General features: G+C 43.8%; 1 protein-coding gene and 1 pseudogene across 1 annotated transcript; one reads left to right on the forward strand and one right to left on the reverse strand.

The window, feature by feature from the left end:
- The window catches only part of LOC119853470, a 25,598-nt pseudogene extending 13,746 nt beyond the window's left edge, over positions 1-11,852 (reverse strand).
- Positions 11,853-12,515: 663 nt separating this feature from the next.
- Positions 12,516-17,204, forward strand: TAF13 (TATA-box binding protein associated factor 13). The gene is made up of 4 exons (XM_043511881.1): positions 12,516-12,635; positions 14,000-14,078; positions 15,082-15,179; positions 16,429-17,204. The coding sequence occupies exons 1-4, from the start codon at positions 12,609-12,611 to the stop codon at positions 16,597-16,599; spliced, it is 375 nt and encodes a 124-aa protein (XP_043367816.1). The 5' UTR covers positions 12,516-12,608; the 3' UTR covers positions 16,600-17,204.
- The last annotated feature ends 2,432 nt before the right edge of the window (positions 17,205-19,636 follow it).

Raw genomic sequence — 19,636 nt, forward strand, 5'->3', positions numbered from 1 at the left:
TGGGGGGTTGCGAGCCGTCAGCCTCCACCCCAAACCCCGCTTTGCCTCCAGCATTATTACATATTTAACACCATTATAAAAGTGTTTTTAATTTATAAGGGGGGGGGGGAATTGCACTCAGAGGCTTGCTATGTGAAAGGGGTCACCAGTACAAAAGTTTGAGAACCACTGCTCTACGTGCACATTTCAAAGGGCTATGTCCCTTCTCCTGCAGTGTTGCTGCTTTGTTCTAGATCAGTGAGATCGACTCAGATCTACTGTTTTTTAAATGGAAGGATTTCAACTTAGGCAGGTTGTGCTTTCACTATTCAGGGCTAAGGGATTTTCCTTTAATTTGAGGCAAGAAAGCTTTGGTGCGAGATCGGTCTCTGCTGCCTTCCCTCACTGAACTATGGGAAAAGGAGACCAACTGTAAGGAAGCTGGTCCAAGAGGGCAGAGTCTATCCCCGAATCTTGTCATCTCCCACACTCGACAGCCGGACAACTTACAGGTTTCTGCCTCAAAAGACAATTCTTCTCCCCCTAGAAATCAAGGCCATGGCTTTTAAAGATGCATCCAGCACCTCCTGGTCCAGGAAGTACCTATCCCTGTATGTATGGCCCCACTGTTTTCCCAGCAAGTACAAGATTACTAGCCAAGTAAGATCTGCTTGAGTACAAATTCATCCATGGAGTAAGCGTATGTCCGTTTCAGAGCCTTCAATCTGCAGTACTAGCCAACAAAAGAAGTGATGATGCATCATCATCATCATCAACTATCTCTGATGCAGCTTCCTTCTCACCTGATGCCTCACACACCTCAGTGAGGCTATGTAGTTTCTGATCCAGGACAGCTGAATGAGATTCCAAATGGGTCATGTAAGCCTGATATTTTTCGACATCAGCTTGCAGCGAAGCTTTCAGCTTCCTCAGCATTTCTAGACTATCCTTTGAGGAGAAAGAAGAGTGTTAATAACCTAACTAGTATTTAGAAGAATCAGCCCTGCTTTACAGTGGTTACTGGAAACATTAGTAGCTTGATGATAGATTTTCGGCTGCATCTTTTCTTGAATCAGCTGCTACCAAGGCAGATAATTTTCCTCGCAAGCCTAAATGGTGGTGAACCCTGCCATTCTGTCTATCCCTGTACAATCCTTACCCCGAAAGCCTCTTCCCTCCTTTATCTTATTTGGGTCAAATTTTCAGTCTCAGACTACGAGATATAGTTATTCCCAGCCTGATAAATTAGCTCTTAGGAGTTTAGAATTTTAAATTTTATCATTACAACACCAGCTAAATTGAAACATTAAGAAATTAAAACCTACAGGAGAAAATAAAGGCAGAGGTGAGACTGTCATGCGTCACAGGAGTCTAATAATGCTTGAGTCTCATGTACCAGATGCACTGCAGTAATAAGTCACAGCTCTGTAAGGACAGAGAGAAGCTTCAACTCAGATTTTTCTTGCATTTAGAGCTTTAAATGAGACCTTCAGTATTAATTTCATATCCGACTTTTAGTTTAAAAAAAGAAGCAAGATTCTACTGAGAGCCTGAGACACTGACTTGACTCTTCCACCAGCTGGGGCCAGGAGTTGTGAGTGTCCCAGATGATACCTGTAGCTCTGGAGATAGTTTCCTTTGTAGTACCTCAGCCCCCTTCCTATCACCTCAGGAAGCAGAATTTCAGATACCCCCGATTCAGCTGCCCCCGCCATTTGCTCAGTATGTACATGTTACTGGTGAGATTATAGCACCTGGAACCCCAATAAGGGAAGACCCAGCTTTGATATAGTTGAAAGAAGTAGAAAGATGGTTTACTAACTGGCTCGCTTTCCTTCTGTCTCTCTAGCCTTGCAATCTCTTCATTCAACTTTTTGTTCTCTGCTTCCAAGGTCTTCATTTTGGAACGGTCTACTTTAAACACTTCATCTGCAAGAAACCACACTGGGTTTGAATAACCCTAGAGCCTCGATAGTCATACCAGACAACAGTGCTGCAATACTGTAGCGCAGTGGTTCTCAAGCTTCTCTGCACCACCACCCCCTACTGACAACAGAAGTTACTACATGGCCCTACGTGGGAGGTGGCCAGAGCCCAAGCCTCACAGCCCCAGGCAGGGGGGAAGGAGGGGGCCCAGAGCCCTGCTACCCCAGACTCAAGCCCTCGGGCTTCAGCCCTGGGTCCCAGTGAGTCTAATGCTGGCCCTGGCAACCCCCATTAAAATGGGGTCATGACCCACTTTAGGGTCCTGACCCACAGTTTGAGAACTGCTGCCAGACACTTTAGAAATGCTTAAAGGCAGATGGTATGCAACAGCAAGAGATGACACTGCCAACAGGAAAAGCCCTAAGTCTTGGGAACGAAACAGTCTGAAGAGGAAAATGGAAGTCAGTTTCCAATATTCAAAGTGATTTGCAAGGAGAAACCACACCAAAACAGATTCACTCTTAAAAATGAGCACCTTGCAATGTCCTATGAGCAGGCAGATGAGCTGCTGCTAGTTCTAGGAGAGGGTGTGGAATCCTGACCCAATATCAAATCAGCTGTTTTTAATCAACAGATGGTGAGCTTAGGATGTATCTGCCAAAAGTGACAGATGATTTTGAGAGCCCACCTTGAGAGGCTATAAAGGAGCCTGGTGTACAGAAAGTGCTGAGCATCCACCCTGTGAAAGTCAGGCCCCTTTAAGGCACCTCCAGTTGGGCAACCACAAATTGTGGCACCAAGTCACTTTGCACTTCTGAAAATCATGGCCATAGTAAAGACACTTAGACCCTCACTTTTAAACATCAACATTTTCCTAAATATGAATGTGAGTGCTTAACTCTAGGCACCCAGTCCATAGGTAGGCACCATCATTTGAAAAATGCTGATGTTGGCCTTACTATAACCCCTGTAAGGAAGGCAATACGTGTGACAAGGCCCAGAATTCTACTAGCCTGCATATGGTTCCTTGCAATAGCAAATTCAGATGGCCACCCTTATTTAGTTTTGCCTGTAGTTCTGCATCCATCTCTTCAAAAGCATCGCCTCCATTCATGAAATGATCATAACACTTTTCAGTGTACTCCATAAGTAGCTGAAAAACAATGTGGTTTTTAGAGCCTTTTAAAAACCCATTAAGCAAGCTTGACATACAAAGCCATGGGGCAAACCAACATCTTAGTTAAATATTATTAAAATGGACATACAAGGTCACAAGTTCTATTTTGAAGCTTGAGCTTAATGACAGCCCACACAAACCACCCTTTTAAATCTAAGAAGGTGCTTTAGGGCAAATCCCGTTAGAAGATTGGGTTATTTTTGTTGATTTAAAAAGCAGCTTTCACTTCGGATCTTTTTGTTTCCTAGCCTGGGTGTCCACTTGCTCATTGCAGGCTGTGAATTCGGTTTCTCTAGGCCTGACGTCAGGCCCAGAGCTAACCAGAACTGCATGGGCAGCATGCCAGACGCCAACGTGAGAAAGTGACACAGGTATCTGAAAATCCCCTTCTGGCCCTGACCAAAAAGGAATCAGACTGAGATCCCACAGAGCAAGAAGCTGATTTTATTTGAGGTGGGAAAGGTATTCCCAAATCTGTAACTTGCCATGTCATTTACGGATGGGCAGAGAGGAGCAGTTAAACAACCAGCTGTCCTCTGGGCTGCAAGCTCTGAAAATAGCTGCTCCTATTTTTGAGAAGCCAAGCAACTGGCCACTGGGGTACAGGGAAAAAGCCTTCGACTTGCATGTGTGGTCCCAAAGTGGGACCCCTACCAGGAACTGGCCACTTCCCCTGGCCAGTTCAGCCCGGAGGCATAAGCAGTATGTTCCCTTCACCTACTCCCACTGCTTCTGTGGGAAGAGCAGCATGTGCGGACAGTGTTAGGAAAAAGAGATGACTTCAGGCAACAGTCCAAGCTATCAGCCACTTGGCAGGGGAAATGGGGCGGGGAAGGGAAATCGAAGGATGGCAGATCTTTTCCTCTCCTTCAGCTCTGTATTATAAAGGTACAAATGATGATAAATGCAAACTTATTTGTCTAAAATGATTTGCCTTTTTAAGAGAGCAATTCTCATCCATACATCTCAATGTATTTTACAGGGGTAGATCAGTGTCGTGCTCATTTTACACAGGGGAAAACAAAGCTAAAATAAATTGCCCACGGTCACATAGTAAGTCAATAGCAGAGTCAAGAATCGAGTCCACTCTGACCACCGTCCCCTTCCCCCCATCCCGTGCATTATCCACCAGACCAAATTGCCTCCCAAAGCATGCTAGAAAACAAGGCTGTCCTTTTCTCCCTTCCCTTCTGTAAATAATCCAATGGCCAGCTAAATTCCATGCCACTTGTAAACCGCAGGTATCAAACTCGTTATAGAAAACAGTGTGGTTTTTTTAACTATTATTTTAACAACAGTTCTTACATTTACATTCTGTCCACCTCTTTTGGAAGAGCACTGAGAACAATATACACTTGAGTGTGAACAGAAAAAAGGCTGATCAAAATCCAAATTAAAAAACCCCATACCAAAATGGGAGTTCATTTACTTCATTCGCTACTTTTCCTGACAGTGTAGTGAACATTGTCTGATGAACAATTAATATAGTACAATACCTTATTAACTACAATTTCATCTTTAGCCTCTCCTGACCAGCACTGATCAGACAAGCATATCTGAGTTCTCTCTCATGACACTGTATATCTAAAAAGGGACAGAGTAAATCTCACAAATTAGAAGTGCACAGTGTTCACTGGAGATCCTTATTTGATATCACCTGTCACTAGCCTCCATATCAGAGTCATATTTGTATTAAGAAAACAACGTAAGAAGGCAGGGCTAGCCCCATCGGGGTGGGTTGCACACTCTTGGAGCTCTCCGTTTCTTTGGTGTGGAAGCCTCCTTTTATTTCTAAACAATAAGCTAAACCCCTGGTACTACAGCAAAATGCTGAAAAAAGGAATCTTGGTCTGACAGGGGCTCTTAAGGACTAGTGGGAGAGGGAGGTGCAGGGCCACAAGGTGATGGGGTGCAGAGCTACATAGGATCGGGGGAATGGCTGGGTGGGGGCACAGACACACATGGGGACGGGGGAGTGGGGACAGGGACAGAGGGAGTGGGTACAGAGCAACATGGGGGAGTGGGCGTCTGAGTGTGGGTGGAGAGATGTGGACAGGAAGTGCGAGGACACATGGGGATGTAGGAACATATTGGGATGGGGCAGATGTGCCTGACTGAATGGGAGAGGCTACAGGTCAGCCAGGGTCTGCATGGGAATGCTTCCTAGCAATCCCTCCCCGCCAACCCCCAAGAAAACGCCTGTTCCGTACTTTTCCCAGCCTCCAAGTTGACACCCAGGCTCCTTCCCAGCAATTACTTCCCTCTCCCTCATCTCCTCCATTCCCCGACTCCCCCAAGCCTTTGCACTGCTTCTGAGGGATGTGGGAAATACGGTTCTATATTGTAGTTTAAATGAATTCTTACTCAGTTCTGTATTAATATGCCTAGTAAGGAATCTATTTCTCAAAAAACATTTCCTGAATCTTTTTTGTTGTCTGTGTTGTTACACACCTACTTGCTGACTGATATTTTGAAATAAATGACCAAAAATAATTGAAATTGGTGTGATTATATTGTTATTTATTTTAAAACATTGTGCACAGATTTTTAAAATTTTTTGTTGCAGAATTCCACCAGGAGTAAAAAAGTCTCCTTCAGCAACATTACATGGGAAACGTTGCTCTGTTAACGCAGTAACTTGGTCCAGAGGAGCCCCTGACTTTACAGAATAGCGTTACATCTGTTGATGGAGCACTGGAATCTATGTTAGTAGATGGTTGGCTGTGATATAGTTACAGTAGGAACGATGGAAAGAATGGATGAAATACCCAGGATTAATGGGAGTGGTACAACATTCTGCTCAGAGCAGCCTGTTAAATTGTCAAAGGGGAAGAGTTCTCTTCGCTAAGTGTCAGCATATATTGTCTGTGACTTTTACGGTGAAAAACAAGCCCCTGCACACCACCTAGATAACGGACACACATATCGGAACTAACATAACCGATGTGGTCAAAAAAGATTCATACTGCAGAGATCATACCCCATTCTCTTCAATCTGTTAATGGCATTACATCTCAAAGAGACAAATGCTTTAATGGCATAGCAGATTCTGAGGAAACATTATGAAAATCATGGGAGGGTCTCAAAAGGGAGGAAAGAGAAAACATATTTTGAGGATAAGCTTAAAGCACTGCAGCTTGACACAAAGTAGTCAACAGGGCAAATATACCTTAAATACACCAGGAAGTCCTATGAATAAAATAGCAATCACCACACTGCAATATTTTGTACAAGAAACAGGTTACTGTTCCCCCCGCCCCCTGACATGTGCCCAGCTGGGTATCACCACTTGTAAAAATTGCCAATAAAAAGGAATTTTCTAGAGGAAGACAGAAAGAAGTTGATCGACTGTGGCTAAGGTAAGAGGAAGTTACTATAAAAAAAAAAAAAAGCCATTTTTCCTCCAACAGATGCAGAGACATTACCTCAGCAGTCTTGTCTGCTTATATCTGCAGTCAAAAAGCCAGACAGCTTCTGAATCTAAGATATTGCTGTAGGGCCCTAAGGCTGTATGAAGACAATTCTGGATCTTGAAGAATTATAGTTTAAAAACTTCAGTTCATTTCTATCAGAATTTAATGTAGACTGTTTTCTCTTGTTTATTCTTTCCTCTTATACCCACCCACTCACCCACCCTGGGTATTGTTATTTGTAATAGTTACTACTTTTAATTTCTCTAGCATCTTCCCTTTGAGGATTTCAAGCCACTTTAAAGAAGATAATGAATGTATACTCACAACCCACCTGTGCGGTAGGGGAGTATTACTGGTCCCATTTTACAAAAGGAAAAACTGGGGTATTGGGATTAGGTGTCAGATTTTTAAAGGCAGATAGGCACTTTTGAAAATCCAACTAGATGCATCTACCTGTTAGGTACATAAAACCCATCAATTTCAATGGGAGTTAGGTTCTCACCTCGCTCAGGTGCTCTTTGAAAATCCCACTACTACGTGGCTCTCTGCATCTTCAGGCACCTAAATACTTTTGAAACTCTGGCCTTAACTAGTCCAAAGTCAATGGCAGAGCCTGGAACAGAACCCATATTTCCCTGCTCAGCTCAGCTCCACTGGATCACAGCTGACCTCCCTTTTCCTCACCATACCTCGATGCAGTCTATTAACCACACTAGTGCAGCGGCAACCTGAGGCCAGACATGCGGTGCACCCACGGTGTACATGGAGCTTTTTGGCCATGGAAAGGGATACCTAACAAGGAAAGAAGAGTTAGAACAGTTTCCAATTGCCTGAGCAGGCTGATAATCAGCAGAGAATTAAAAGACATCTCCCTGCCAAATAGATTTGATTTATTGGACACACACAGACTTCTGCCTGTTTTTCTGATGAATGTTCACTATTGTTAACACTACAGATCATGAACTGATTTTATTCCTTTTACGTGCATCAACACATTCTGTCAGCTAAGGTCAAATTGCAGTATCTTTGCCACTTGTAAAGAAGTTTAAAAAAAAAAAAAAGCACAACTCAGTTTTTGGATACCAGGTGAAGTTTGTGGCACCAGCAATTAGAAAAATACCCTTAAGTTGTAAATTGAGTACTATGACATCCTGGCACCTCAATATTCACCACTGTCATGTAATTAGGATATGTTTTGTACAAAGTATGCCTTTGAGATATCATTCCAAAAGTCTTGATCTGCTAGACATTAATATCTCGTTGGATTGTATCTGCTATCGTCGTATGTAAAATTATGAAATGTGTTACTGAAACATATTGTGAACATATTGAGGTTGAAAACACCCACAAGCAGCCTTTAGGCCTTTTTCCTGTTGTACCTGAAAAAAAAAAAAAACTTATTAAGGAAATGCACACAAGCATCACCCCAGAAACTGTGTACAGTAGAAACCTCAGAGAGAGCACTACACAATGGGAAATTTTTGACCCACATCATAGCAAAAGAGCTTTCCAGCAAGTGGGAAGAAGATATAAAAGAGGGAAAATGACATGATTATACTTCACTCTCCCTACAACAACACACCTGGAAACACCTTAGGGGCAACGACTGAATTGTGGGAAGTGATGATCCCAGGCTAGATGGATTTTAGCCTGTGTATGAAAACCTGGGAAAGCCAAGGCAGCTTGTGCCTTAAGAATCTGCCAGCCTGTTTATCGCTCAGGGTGAGAATTTGCTAATTCATGTCCTACTTATCTAGTGTGTTAAGCTCAGTTTGTGGTTTTTGTTTATTTACTAAGGTAATCTACTTTGATCTATTTGCTCTCTCTTATAATCTCTCTTTTGTATTTAATAAACTTGTTTTTTGTTTTCTCTAAAGCCAGTATATGGAAATTATAACTTGGGGCAGAAAGCTGTTGCATCTCTCTCTCTCTCTCTCTCTCTCTCTCCACATTGAGGGAGTGGAGAATTTTATGACCTTATGCTATGCAGTTCCCTGTGCAGTGCAAGACGGTATAATTTTGGGTTTACACTCCAGAGGGGGTCCATGCCTTACCAACTAGGAGGTGCCTTAACTGAGCCTTCCCATGCAGAGCTGATCTCAGCATGTGTGTGTGAAGCTGCGGCTGGGTGTGTCCCTATCTGTGTATATGCTGGTGAAAGAGCAAGCTTGGAGAGCTTGGCAACTTATCACATAACCACAGTGTAAAAGGGAACCCAGGCTGGTGGGTTAGGCAGGCTCAATGGTCCCCCAGTTCCAAGCGGCACCCGGGGGTGGGGAGAGAAGAGGCGGAAACCAGTTACAAGTACAACTTATCTGGAATCACTGAGAAATGACAAAACCAACTGTGTCATTTCAAAGGGATTTCATCAGTTCTGGAAGAAATCCACAGTGGGATTAGTCAGGCATAGGCACATTGAAAAGGGAAACTCAAGTAGTTGAGATCCGAGGCACTGATTGTGTGAAAAATCAAATCTACTCTTCAAAATATTTCCCTGCAATATCAGAAACCCAAACATCCCAGCTAGTGCATGGGAACCAGAAAGTAAAATAGAGCCAGCTAGTTTCACTGTATATGATAAAGAAAGGGCAAAACATAGAACAGAAGTGGTGAAAGTAAGTTATTTTGGATTTCACAGTTTTGGCATTACTAGTAATAAAGTAGTACTTTTCTTTTTTGAGCCAATTCAAATGCTTAAAGGGGGAGGAAAATGTTGAGGTTGAAACACTAGATGACAGCAGAATACCCCTAAGGGAACACAAAGTAAAAAACAACCAGAGGCTGAGTGGAGTCAGACAGTCATGGAGTCTGAGAGCTGCAGTGACCGGGTGGCAATGCCTTCACTGAAAGGAATTGGCACCTTGTATTCCAAAAGGGCACCTGGGTCCCATTGACGGGCCGAGACAAGAACCACTGCCTTGTTCACACACCAGAGCCTGGATTCAATAGTGGGGATCTTCAGTAAAAGATCAAGTATTATCAATGGTATGTTGTTTTCAGAATTTTTTTTAATCCAGATCTTTATCTTGACTCTGTCCCTTTGAACATAAGGGTGCCCACTTTATACAAATCTCTGATCAGCTCTGGTACATACCCAAGTTCTTTAAAGACTTTTGGGATCTCCTCTTCAATTTTAGAATCAGGAAGTTCATAAGAAGGGCACAAAAAAACATATATAAAAGCAAAAATCCTGAAAAAGTCCTTAGTAGAGGGAGTTTGGAGAGATTTCACAGAGACATTCTAGGCATAGATTCTCCACAAGAAACTAAGAAAGGCAACAGACACAAAGATTAATAGAGACTCCTAATCAGATCTTGACCAAGGTGAGGTCAGTGTCTGCATTTATCTTGAGGAACATTACATTTTCATTGCTACTAATAAAAATCAATATACATATACTGATCAATACATTCTGAATGGGTATTTTCAATTTAAAACAAAACTCTCCCTCATTACAGCCACACATTTCTGGAAGATTAACATTCAGAGGGGGAGACAGAGAGGCTGAGAAAAAAATATATTCATGTCTTATGAGCCAGTGAATAAGCTGAGATTTGTATATGCTCTCTGTTAAATCTACAACAATGATAATCGTAGCACCGTTGTCCTCAGAAGGTAAACTCCTCATTGAAAAAGTGACTGATTGAACAGATGTTCCCCTTGTGCCAGCACTTCTGATGCCTCTGCGGAATCTGCAAGATCTAAATTTTCAGTTAAAAACAAACACTAAATCAAATGGCATTATTCTTGCCCTTCTAGATGCTAATCTTCCAAATGTGACCCAATCCGATGCTGCTTTACTAAGCTGCAGGAGAGAGATGCAAATTGGCCCTATTCATCTCTACACAGTGTTAATTCTCAAGTCTAATTAGGGAAATTTTAATATCAACTGCTCATTTTAGCAGAAAAACTCAGCTATTTTGGGATTGCAGGCATAACCTGATTAGAGCACCACCACTTTTCTCCCCAATCTGAAACCTGCTTATCACATAGTTTCTCCACACAATCACAAGCTATCCCAGTTTTATCTTCTGTGTATCATATGTACAACCCTAATGCTGTAACAGAACCAACTAATCTATTGCCAAAGAGGACAGCATCCCATGTTTGCATTTAGAGTACAACATTGTTATGAGCAGATACAGCAGACATTGGTGGCACAGTGGGTGGGAACCCAGGTATATCTCACAGAGCTGTCGGATGCACTGCTGGATGTAAGTCTTGTCATGAAGTGGCCTGGGATCCTTTACCTTTTCTGTACTAGCAAAAAAGCCCCATGGAGTATTTCGCGATGCTCCAGAACCACTTGTCCTGAAACCGAACAGAGAAGGTTAAACTGCTTTGGATTACATGCTGTGTGCTTTTAGCATTTACAGAACACCCAGAATCACACTGGAAAGGATATCCAAAGCGTACAAGAACTATAAAATCTTCATGCTTCAAAGCATAAACCAAACATCCAATGAAGGCAGTTAAGAAAAAACTGCCCCACAGGCAGGTTATTCCACAACTGTCCAATTACAGGGATTCATACATATTCCTCTGAAGCATCTGACCTGCTACAGTGATCTCATACAGGATAGCAATCTTCCTATGCACTTACATTATTCTCATTAACACAGCATTTGTGCACAATTCCTATGTGCCTACTCTCTAATCTAATGAAAGAAACAAACAGGAAAAAAAAAGAAATGGAGGGGAAATCAAATATTTTAGGTAGTCTTTATACATCAAAACAGCAAAAAAAGGACACATATCTATTTCCTCCCCTGCCCCCTTTGCAAGCCACTTTTAAAGCCTAGAGTTTTAATTATTCATTATTTTATATAGGAAATACTGACTGAAGCAAGTCAGGAGGCATTGTAACAGTACCTTTTCACAGAGAAGTTGATTTTTCCTTCAGAGCCACCAGTGTACTTAGATATGTTCAGCTTTGATCGTTCTCTAGAGAAAAGATAACAAAACATTACACTGTAATTTAAAGAAAGGGAGTACTAGTGGCACCTTAGAGACTAACAAATTTATCTGAGCATAAGCTTTCATGAGCTACAGCTCACTTCATCGGATGCATTCAGGGGAAAATACAGTGGGGAGATGATTTATATACACAGAGAACATGAAACAATGGGTTTATCATACACACTGTAAGGAGAGTGATCACTTAAGATAAGCCATCACCAGCAGCAGGGGGGGGGGAAAGGAGGAAAACCTTTCATGGTGACAAGCAAGGTAGGCTAATTCCAGCAGTTAACAAGAATATCAGAGGAACAGTGGGGGGTGGGGTGGGGGGGAGAAATACCATGGGGAAATAGTTTTACTTTGTGTAATGACTCATCCATTCCCAGTCTCTAGTCAAGCCTAAGTGAATTGTATCCAGTTTGCAAATTAATTCCCATTCAGCAGTCTCTCGTTGGAGTCTGTTTCTGAAGCTTTTTTGTTGAAGGATAGCCACTCTTAGGTCTGTGATGGAGTGACCAGAGAGACTGAAGTGTTCTCCGACTGGTTTTTGAAAGTCACCCCTGGGTAAGGGCGCCCGTGAAAACCAAGCCCGCGGTAGCGCTCAGCCCCCAGCACAGGATGGGACAGGAGCCCGCGCAGCCTGCAACCGCCTCAGGGCGGCGTGAAGAGGTTGTCCCTCCCCCGCCCCACGGTTAAGGAAAAGCTCCCGGGTAGCGAAGCCGTGGCTCAGCTGAAAGGCTGCACCCCGCGGGAGCCCCTGAGCGGGGCGGCTCCCGCCCTAGAGCTGCTGGTGGCCGTGGCAGGATCTCTCCCCGCCCGAGAGCGGCGTGTCCGGGGGGTGACTGGAGGGGCTCTGCCTAGCTGGGTCTTTACCCCGCCGGCCTCTGGGCTCCCCTCCCCCACTGCTGAACACACCAGGGCAATGGGGCGCTGGGTCCCGCCCGCTACTCCACGGGGGGGGGGGGAGGGAGGGAGGGAGGAGGCTGGGTTCGCCCGTCCCCCCCCCCCCGCAGGGCGCCCGGCTCCTTCCCCGCCTCAGCAGCAGCGCTAGCAGCGAGGCGCGGGGCAGGTGAAGCAGCGGGGGGCGGGGCTGGGCCCGGTGCCGTACAACAAGATGGCGCCGCCCAGAGCGGAAGTGCGAGGCCGCGGCGAACATGGCGGACGAGGAGGAGGATCCGCCGGTGAGTGCGGCTATTAGGCCCGGGGGGCCCGGTGCCTCCTTCCTGCCAAGGGAAGGTCGCTCGTTCCCGGCCCCGCCCCTGCCGGGCAATGACTCCGGGGATCTCTGGGGTTAGGGCTGGCGAGACCCCGGGTGACGGGCCGGGCCGGGGAGCTTCTGAATCCGCCGCGCCCGGGCTGCAGGAGCGTCACAAGCGGGGCCGCGGTCCCGCTTCGCCTGGGCTCGGCCCCGCTCCGCGGCGCTGGGGTTTCTTCGGGCCCCCCAGGGGCACCGGCTGCCGCGTGTGGCGGCGACCCGGAGAGACCGGCTGCAGCTGCGCCGGGAGAGCGTCTCCTTCTGGGGATCAACCTGGGGCCTTTCCCGGCTGCCTCGCTTGTTCGGACCGCTGCCGCCGTTCTCCAGCTCGTCCCACAACGCCCCCACCCCCCAACACACACACGCGGCTGCTGGCAGAGGACGTGGCCAGTCACTGGCTTAGCAGGGAGTCCCCGTTGCCCAGCCCGGGTAGAGCTACCGAGCGGGGGAGCGGGAACAACGTGTACGGTGGAGTGAGTGTGTGTGTGTGTGTGGGGGGGGGGGGTGTTGAGAGCCACTGAACCAAACTGTAAAACCTGCCTCAGATGGGAACCGCTTCAAGCCCCCCCCGGGTGTGCGGCACCCCTAGTTCCAGCACCTGTGCTACTGGAGGTTTATGGTCCTGTTTCAAATTTTGACACAGTCTGTTTTCTGCCACAAGCTGGAAGTTCCCTCTCGGGCTGGCTGTTGTGAGTACAGGGAGTGAGAGACAAGGTGGCTGAGGTAAATCCACATTGCCAACTCCAAACGTTCAAAAATCATGGGTCAGGCTCACCAAAAATCATGAGATCATGTAAAAATACTAGATTTGGTGTTCTGCTTTTTGAGCCTTTAGCATGCACTGGGGTCACATTTTGAGGCTTTCTCCGTAGCCACAAGGGCTAGAAACTTACTTTTTCTTTAAGAACGAGGGCTGAAATCCTCACACATCCACTTGATTCCAGGAGTTGGGGCTTTAAGGAAAACAATCCTTCTGATGAGAGTTGTGACACAACTATGCGTTGGCAACACTGGTTCTTGGACCAGCTTCTCTTGGTGAAAGAGACACGCTTTCAAGTTTCACAGAGCTCTACTTTGGGTCTTAAGTACAGATAGTTCTCATGCTCAAATGGAATTCATAATTAGAGCGATACATCCCCACACACTGTAACACTGGGGTGGCTTGGGAGACCCTTATGGGGAGGTTGAGATGTTGGGGGGCAGAGGGAAGGGGCTTGGGTTGTGTGACCACCTGGGCCTGTCTGCTGTGCTGTTGTCTGATCTTCCTCTCTGGTGTCTGCCTCACCCGAGTTTGAAGAAGACACTGAGGAAGCCGGAGGAGGCCCGGATGGTGGGCAGGGCAAGAGGAAGAGGCTGTTCTCCAAAGAGCGTGAGTCCACGTATCTGTGTGTGTCCGTGTCCGGGTAGTAAGGACCCCCACCCTAGGCTCTCTGAGAGCGGCATTTGTGGCATACCAGGGCACCCTTCACTCCTCTGGGAATTATAGTCTGTTAAATGAGGATGTAGCTGTAAATTGAAATAAGCCAGTCAAGGTGACAGGCCCCAGGATCTCTGTGGGAGTATTGTTATATAACTTATAATACAGCTCGGTGTAACTGTAAAGAAGGCAACAGGCTGTACTGCTGCCTAATTAGATTCACAATTTGGATTGTGTAGTCCCTGTGCCCATACCACAGGGAATACGATCCCTCAATATGTTCACTTTGGAGACAGGTACCTAATGTTAAGTTCTGGTGACTGATCTAGGATGCTGAAAATCATTGTCGGCTGAAAATGAAGCCCTTTTAACTTATTAAATTGCTTTCTGAATTACAAATCACTTTCGTCACCATTATAGAAACTGTTCTTGTGAAGTACAGGAACAGCCACCCTAGATCAGACCCAGGTCCATCTAATCCAGTATCCTAATCGTAGAGTTTGTTGTCAAGCATAGTTCCGGTAGTACTACATGTACTGTATGTATTTCAAATGGTTGTTGCTAATATGGTTTCTGTTGACATCCACATGGCATCTGCATGTCATTCTTACCACAATTCTATCATATTTGGCTTGCACAGACTTGTAGATTTGAGTTTGTTTGAAGAACTTGGTGCATATGCTAAGTCTGCTGCATAGCTGGAACAATGGAGCTCTTTCAGTCATACTATGAAAAGGAGTACTTGTGGCACCTTAGAGACTAACAAATTTATTAGAGCATAAGCTTTTGTGAGCTACAGCTCACTTCATCGGATGAGCTGTAGCTCACGAAAGCTTATGCTCTAATAAATTTGTTAGTCTCTAAGGTGCCACAAGTACTCCTTTTCTTTTTGCGAATACAGACTAACACGGCTGCTACTCTGAAACCAGTCATACTATGTTTTCTGTTTCCCCAGTAAGATGTATGATGTATGGGTTTGGAGATGACCAGAATCCCTATACAGAATCAGTGGATATTCTTGAAGACCTGGTGATAGAGTTCATCACAGAGATGGTAGGTTATATTAAAAAATCTGCTTAATTTGTTTCTGGACTGAAATGACTAGAGAGAGCAGTCCATTTTAAAAACAAATAACTCTTAGTTAGACAGTGGTTAGGAAAGCCCTTTCTAAAAAAAAAAAAAAAAAAAAAAAAAAAAAAAGATCAGTGGAAGGGGATGCTTTAGTTTTCTAAAGACTCTAAAAGTAGGCTTCTTTTTATTTTTCACTAAAAAGACCTATAATTAAAAAAAACTTACATAAATTTAAACCATTTAATAAATGTCTTGAACTAATCCAGTAACTGGTTGATTAATCATCTGATTTGCATCTCAGAAATCACTAACCCTTCATCCTTCCAGGGTTGATGATCTCCTGCATTCAACAGTGTGTACTTTTAAAGGGAAAAGAAAAGTCCTGCATGCTCTGTGTGGGCATTGGCTCACATTTCTGTTGTTGTAAGAGAAGATTTGCCTTGTTGCCCTGAGCCAGGGATTCCTGGACTCCATTTTTTTTAACTGAGCTGCGTGTTTTCTTCTCCTGGGGTACAGGAGTTTTATATACTGTACTACCTAATTTCTTCTCACTACCTGCAACTCCCAGTACTCCTCTCTTTACATCATTTTGCAGGTTAGGCCTGTCCTCCTGTGTACTTGCTGCTACTCTGATTTTGGTATGATCAGCAAGTTGGATGACAATTCACCACACACACACACATGCCACTCAATGAAGGCACAAAGCAGCTGGCATGGTGCAGACATAGGCTTGGCTGTGAATTTTATATATTATGTTTGTGACTTTATGACAAAGCACCTAACAGTGTTGCACTTGTATATGAGTTGCCAGGAAATAAGATTTCCAGCTTTTATTTATTTGAGTTTTGGAGAGGGGTGCATATTGACTGGCACAATAGATCCGGGTCCGTGAACCTTGCTTATAGCTGCTATGGTATTGCAAATAGTAAATAACTGGTAGGTAACGTTGCTGCTTAGACTGTTTTTGTGGGTGTTTTTTTTTTGTTTTGTTTTGTTTTTTACTAGTGTGAAAGGTAGTTCATAGACCACCTAGAAAGGCTCTCCTGACCATAGTTTAGCTAGGATGGTGGCTTTCAATCTCTTAAACTATTGGTTTCCTCTTCAAAAGTGCAAAGCCCAGCTTGTTCGAAGTGCCAGTGTACCATCTAAAAACAGTGTATAAGGTAACTTACAAGAAGGAAAAGGAAGCATAACTTTCAGTGAAATCATTGTTTGTTTGTTTTTTAAACAGACACACAAGGCAATGTCAATTGGACGGCAGGGTCGTGTACAGGTTGAGGATATTGTCTTTTTGATCCGCAAGGACCCACGGAAGTTTGCTAGAGTAAAAGACCTGTTGACTATGAATGAAGAACTGAAACGAGCCAGGAAGGCTTTTGATGAAGCAAACTATGGATCTTGATGCTTTTGTGTTGTGCAGAGATGGTAAACATTATGACTACATGTTATGTATATATTTTTTTTTTAAGCCATTCTCTTTTTCAATACTGAGAAACTAACCCCCTACTGCTTTGGGTTTGTTTTTGTGGGGTTTTTGTGTGTGGGTTTTTTTGTTTTGTTTGGGGGCTTTTTGGATGGATTTCAGTGCTGAAGTGGCTAAAGCTGCATTTACTGGTAAGAACTGCCAGACAAGCCTGTAAATGTATCTTAATATTTTGTATCTTCTTATGCTATTTTAAGAAAAGGCAAGGGAGTTCAAACTAAAAGTGCTCTAGAAGTTCTTCATGCTTGTTTGTAGCAACTCTTGTTTTGAGTTATGGCAGCCTGTCATGTACCAGATGACTAGAAAGCTAAATGAGAAGAGATGCTTGGCAACTGTGCACAGTTCTCATTAGATTCATATATCCTTCAGCTGATCCACCAAGTTGATTTCAAAGGAATAATTGAAAAGTTAGTGTCTGAACATCATTGTGTTCGGAGAGGTTTAAACAGTGTAGCTAGCCAAAGTATTGAAACTTTTTCCATGTCTTACAAGGGGGTATTTATGAATAATGTGTTTTAACAGTTCTCTTGCTCTGAGTCTGCAATGTTAAATATATTCAAGGCACATGAGAATATTTCCACATAAGGAACAAAACTTATTTGCACTAAAATGCTGCATGTCCAGTAGTCTTAGTCCCACAATGGAGTCTTAATCTAAAATATATGAATATTTTTATGGAAATGGCTTTGCTTTTTTTGTGTACGCACTGCCAGATATTAGTGAGGATGCTGACTTTTTACTATTTAGCTTCAGTTAGCTGTGACTCTAGGCTCACCTCCCCTAGATTTAACTGCACTCCAATAGTTCTTTCCACATAAAGTAGTCTAGAAAGACAAAACTGGGTTTTCAGGCATTTATTAACCAAGAGAAGGAAGCAGCCAGGGATGAATAAACAGCAGGTTCCAGTTTCCTTCTGGCATAATAAAGCTTAATGATTCTGTTCAGTCAGAAATAATTTAATAGTTTTGTACTACTAGAAGATGCGGCTGCTGTGGCATTTCACAGCTAGTTTAATGTTTGAAACATTACACTAGAGGGTCTTTCAAATCTAGGTTTAAATTCCACCACATTGACTTACCTTTCATCCTTAAGACACGCATTGTTCCATATATTTTACTCTGCATGGATCTCCTGCAGAAGGCCATAAACAGAAGTCCTGCCTGGTTGGTAGGAACATTACAGATCCTATGGTGCTCCTTTTGAAACAGCAGACGTTACCATATTTATCCCTATAACCCGTTGGTTCTCAGCCTTTCCAGACTACTGTACCCCTTTCAGGAGTCTGATTTGTCTTGTGGACAGCAAGTTTCATCTCAAACTACTTGCTTACAAAATCAGATATAAAAATACAAGTGTCCCAGCACACTATTATTGAAAAATTGCTTTCTCACTTACCACATAATTATAAAAATCAATTGGAATATCACTATTGTACTAACATTTCAGTGTAGTCTATAGAGTAGTACAAACAAGTCATTGTATGAAATTTTAGTTTGTACTGATTTCACTAGTGCTTCTTATGTAGCTTATTGTAAAACTAGACAAATATCTCTAGATGAGTTTTTGTAGCTCCTCAAAGACCTCTGCATACCTCCAGGGTATGTGTAACCCTGGACGGGAACCACTGCTCTAACTCACTGGTGATATCATTTGTGATTTTGTATATTGATAGCTTGTAAGTGGTGTAGAATCTCCTAAAAGAAAGGTGTTAAGTGTGAATTATAGTCCACTACATGCCAAGAGAATTTCAGGGGGAAGCCAATCAAACCACTAAAATAGACAGCTTCTTCTGAGATTGGCCTGCTGTATTATGCTGCAGGACTATTCAAGCTATTGCCTGAATGTAGCATTTAACCTTGTAAATAACAGCCTAGAGCAGAGGTGGCCAACCTGTGGCTCCAGAGCCACATGTGGCTTTTCAGAAGTTAATATGCGGCTCCTTGTATAGGCACCAACTCTGGGCCTGGAGCTACAGGTGCCAACTTTCCAATATGCCAGGGGGGTGCTCACTGCTCAACCCCTGGCTTTGCCACAGGCCCTTGCTCCTCCCTCTCCCCTGTCCCCAGAGCCTCCTGCATGCCAAGAAACAGCTGATGGGGAAGTGCTGGGGGGAAGAACTGATGAGGGGTTGCTGATGTATTACCGTGGCTCTTTGGCAATATACATTGGTAAATTCTGGCTCCTTCTCGGGCTCAGGTTGGCCACTGCCTAGAGGACTTTTGTAGAAATTTTAACTTGTATGCAAAGAAAATAAGATCACAAAACTGGTGGGGGGGGGGGGGGATTTTATGGATGGTGAGTAGTTGCTCTGAAAGTCAGGGATCATTAAATAGAAATCTATAGCACAAAGACATGCATTTCTCTTCCCATTTTACAAACACCATCAGTCTTTAGATTTACTGTAATGTGACTTAATTTGAATATTAACACCAGTGGGGGTGGTGCTATAAAATGTAAATGTGTCTGTGCTGAAATGAGGTAGGAGACTTATACAATGGGGTAACTTTGCTCTTCCATCCCCTGGGTTACCTTTTATATTTCTTGTGGGCACTATTGTAAAGATTGGTTTTTAAGGGGAATGACACCTAGATTATTTTGTGTATTATAGGGCTAGCGGCTCTAGTTCTGGACCAGCACCCCATTGTAGTAGGTCCTGTACAATAGGAGAGTATTCCATACACCTCCAACATTCTTCTAGGTGAAAACAGATCACTGGGGCATTGTGATAAATGCAAGATTTCAGTGGCATCATGGTAACTGCTGTATCAGCCCCCCCCTTACTCTGCTGTGATACTTACTTACTTTCTCTGGTCAGTTTCCTGTATTTAAACCAAAAATGCAGAACTCGAAAATGAGAGTGCATCCTCCCCCCTCCTCTGGCACTTAAGGTTTGGTCCTAGGAACACACATGTAACTATGAACACTAGTCCCATTGGATTCAATAAGACTACTCCTG

This window comes from Dermochelys coriacea, chromosome 1 (genome assembly GCF_009764565.3).
Source record: "Dermochelys coriacea isolate rDerCor1 chromosome 1, rDerCor1.pri.v4, whole genome shotgun sequence".
Lineage (NCBI taxonomy): Eukaryota > Metazoa > Chordata > Testudines > Dermochelyidae > Dermochelys > Dermochelys coriacea.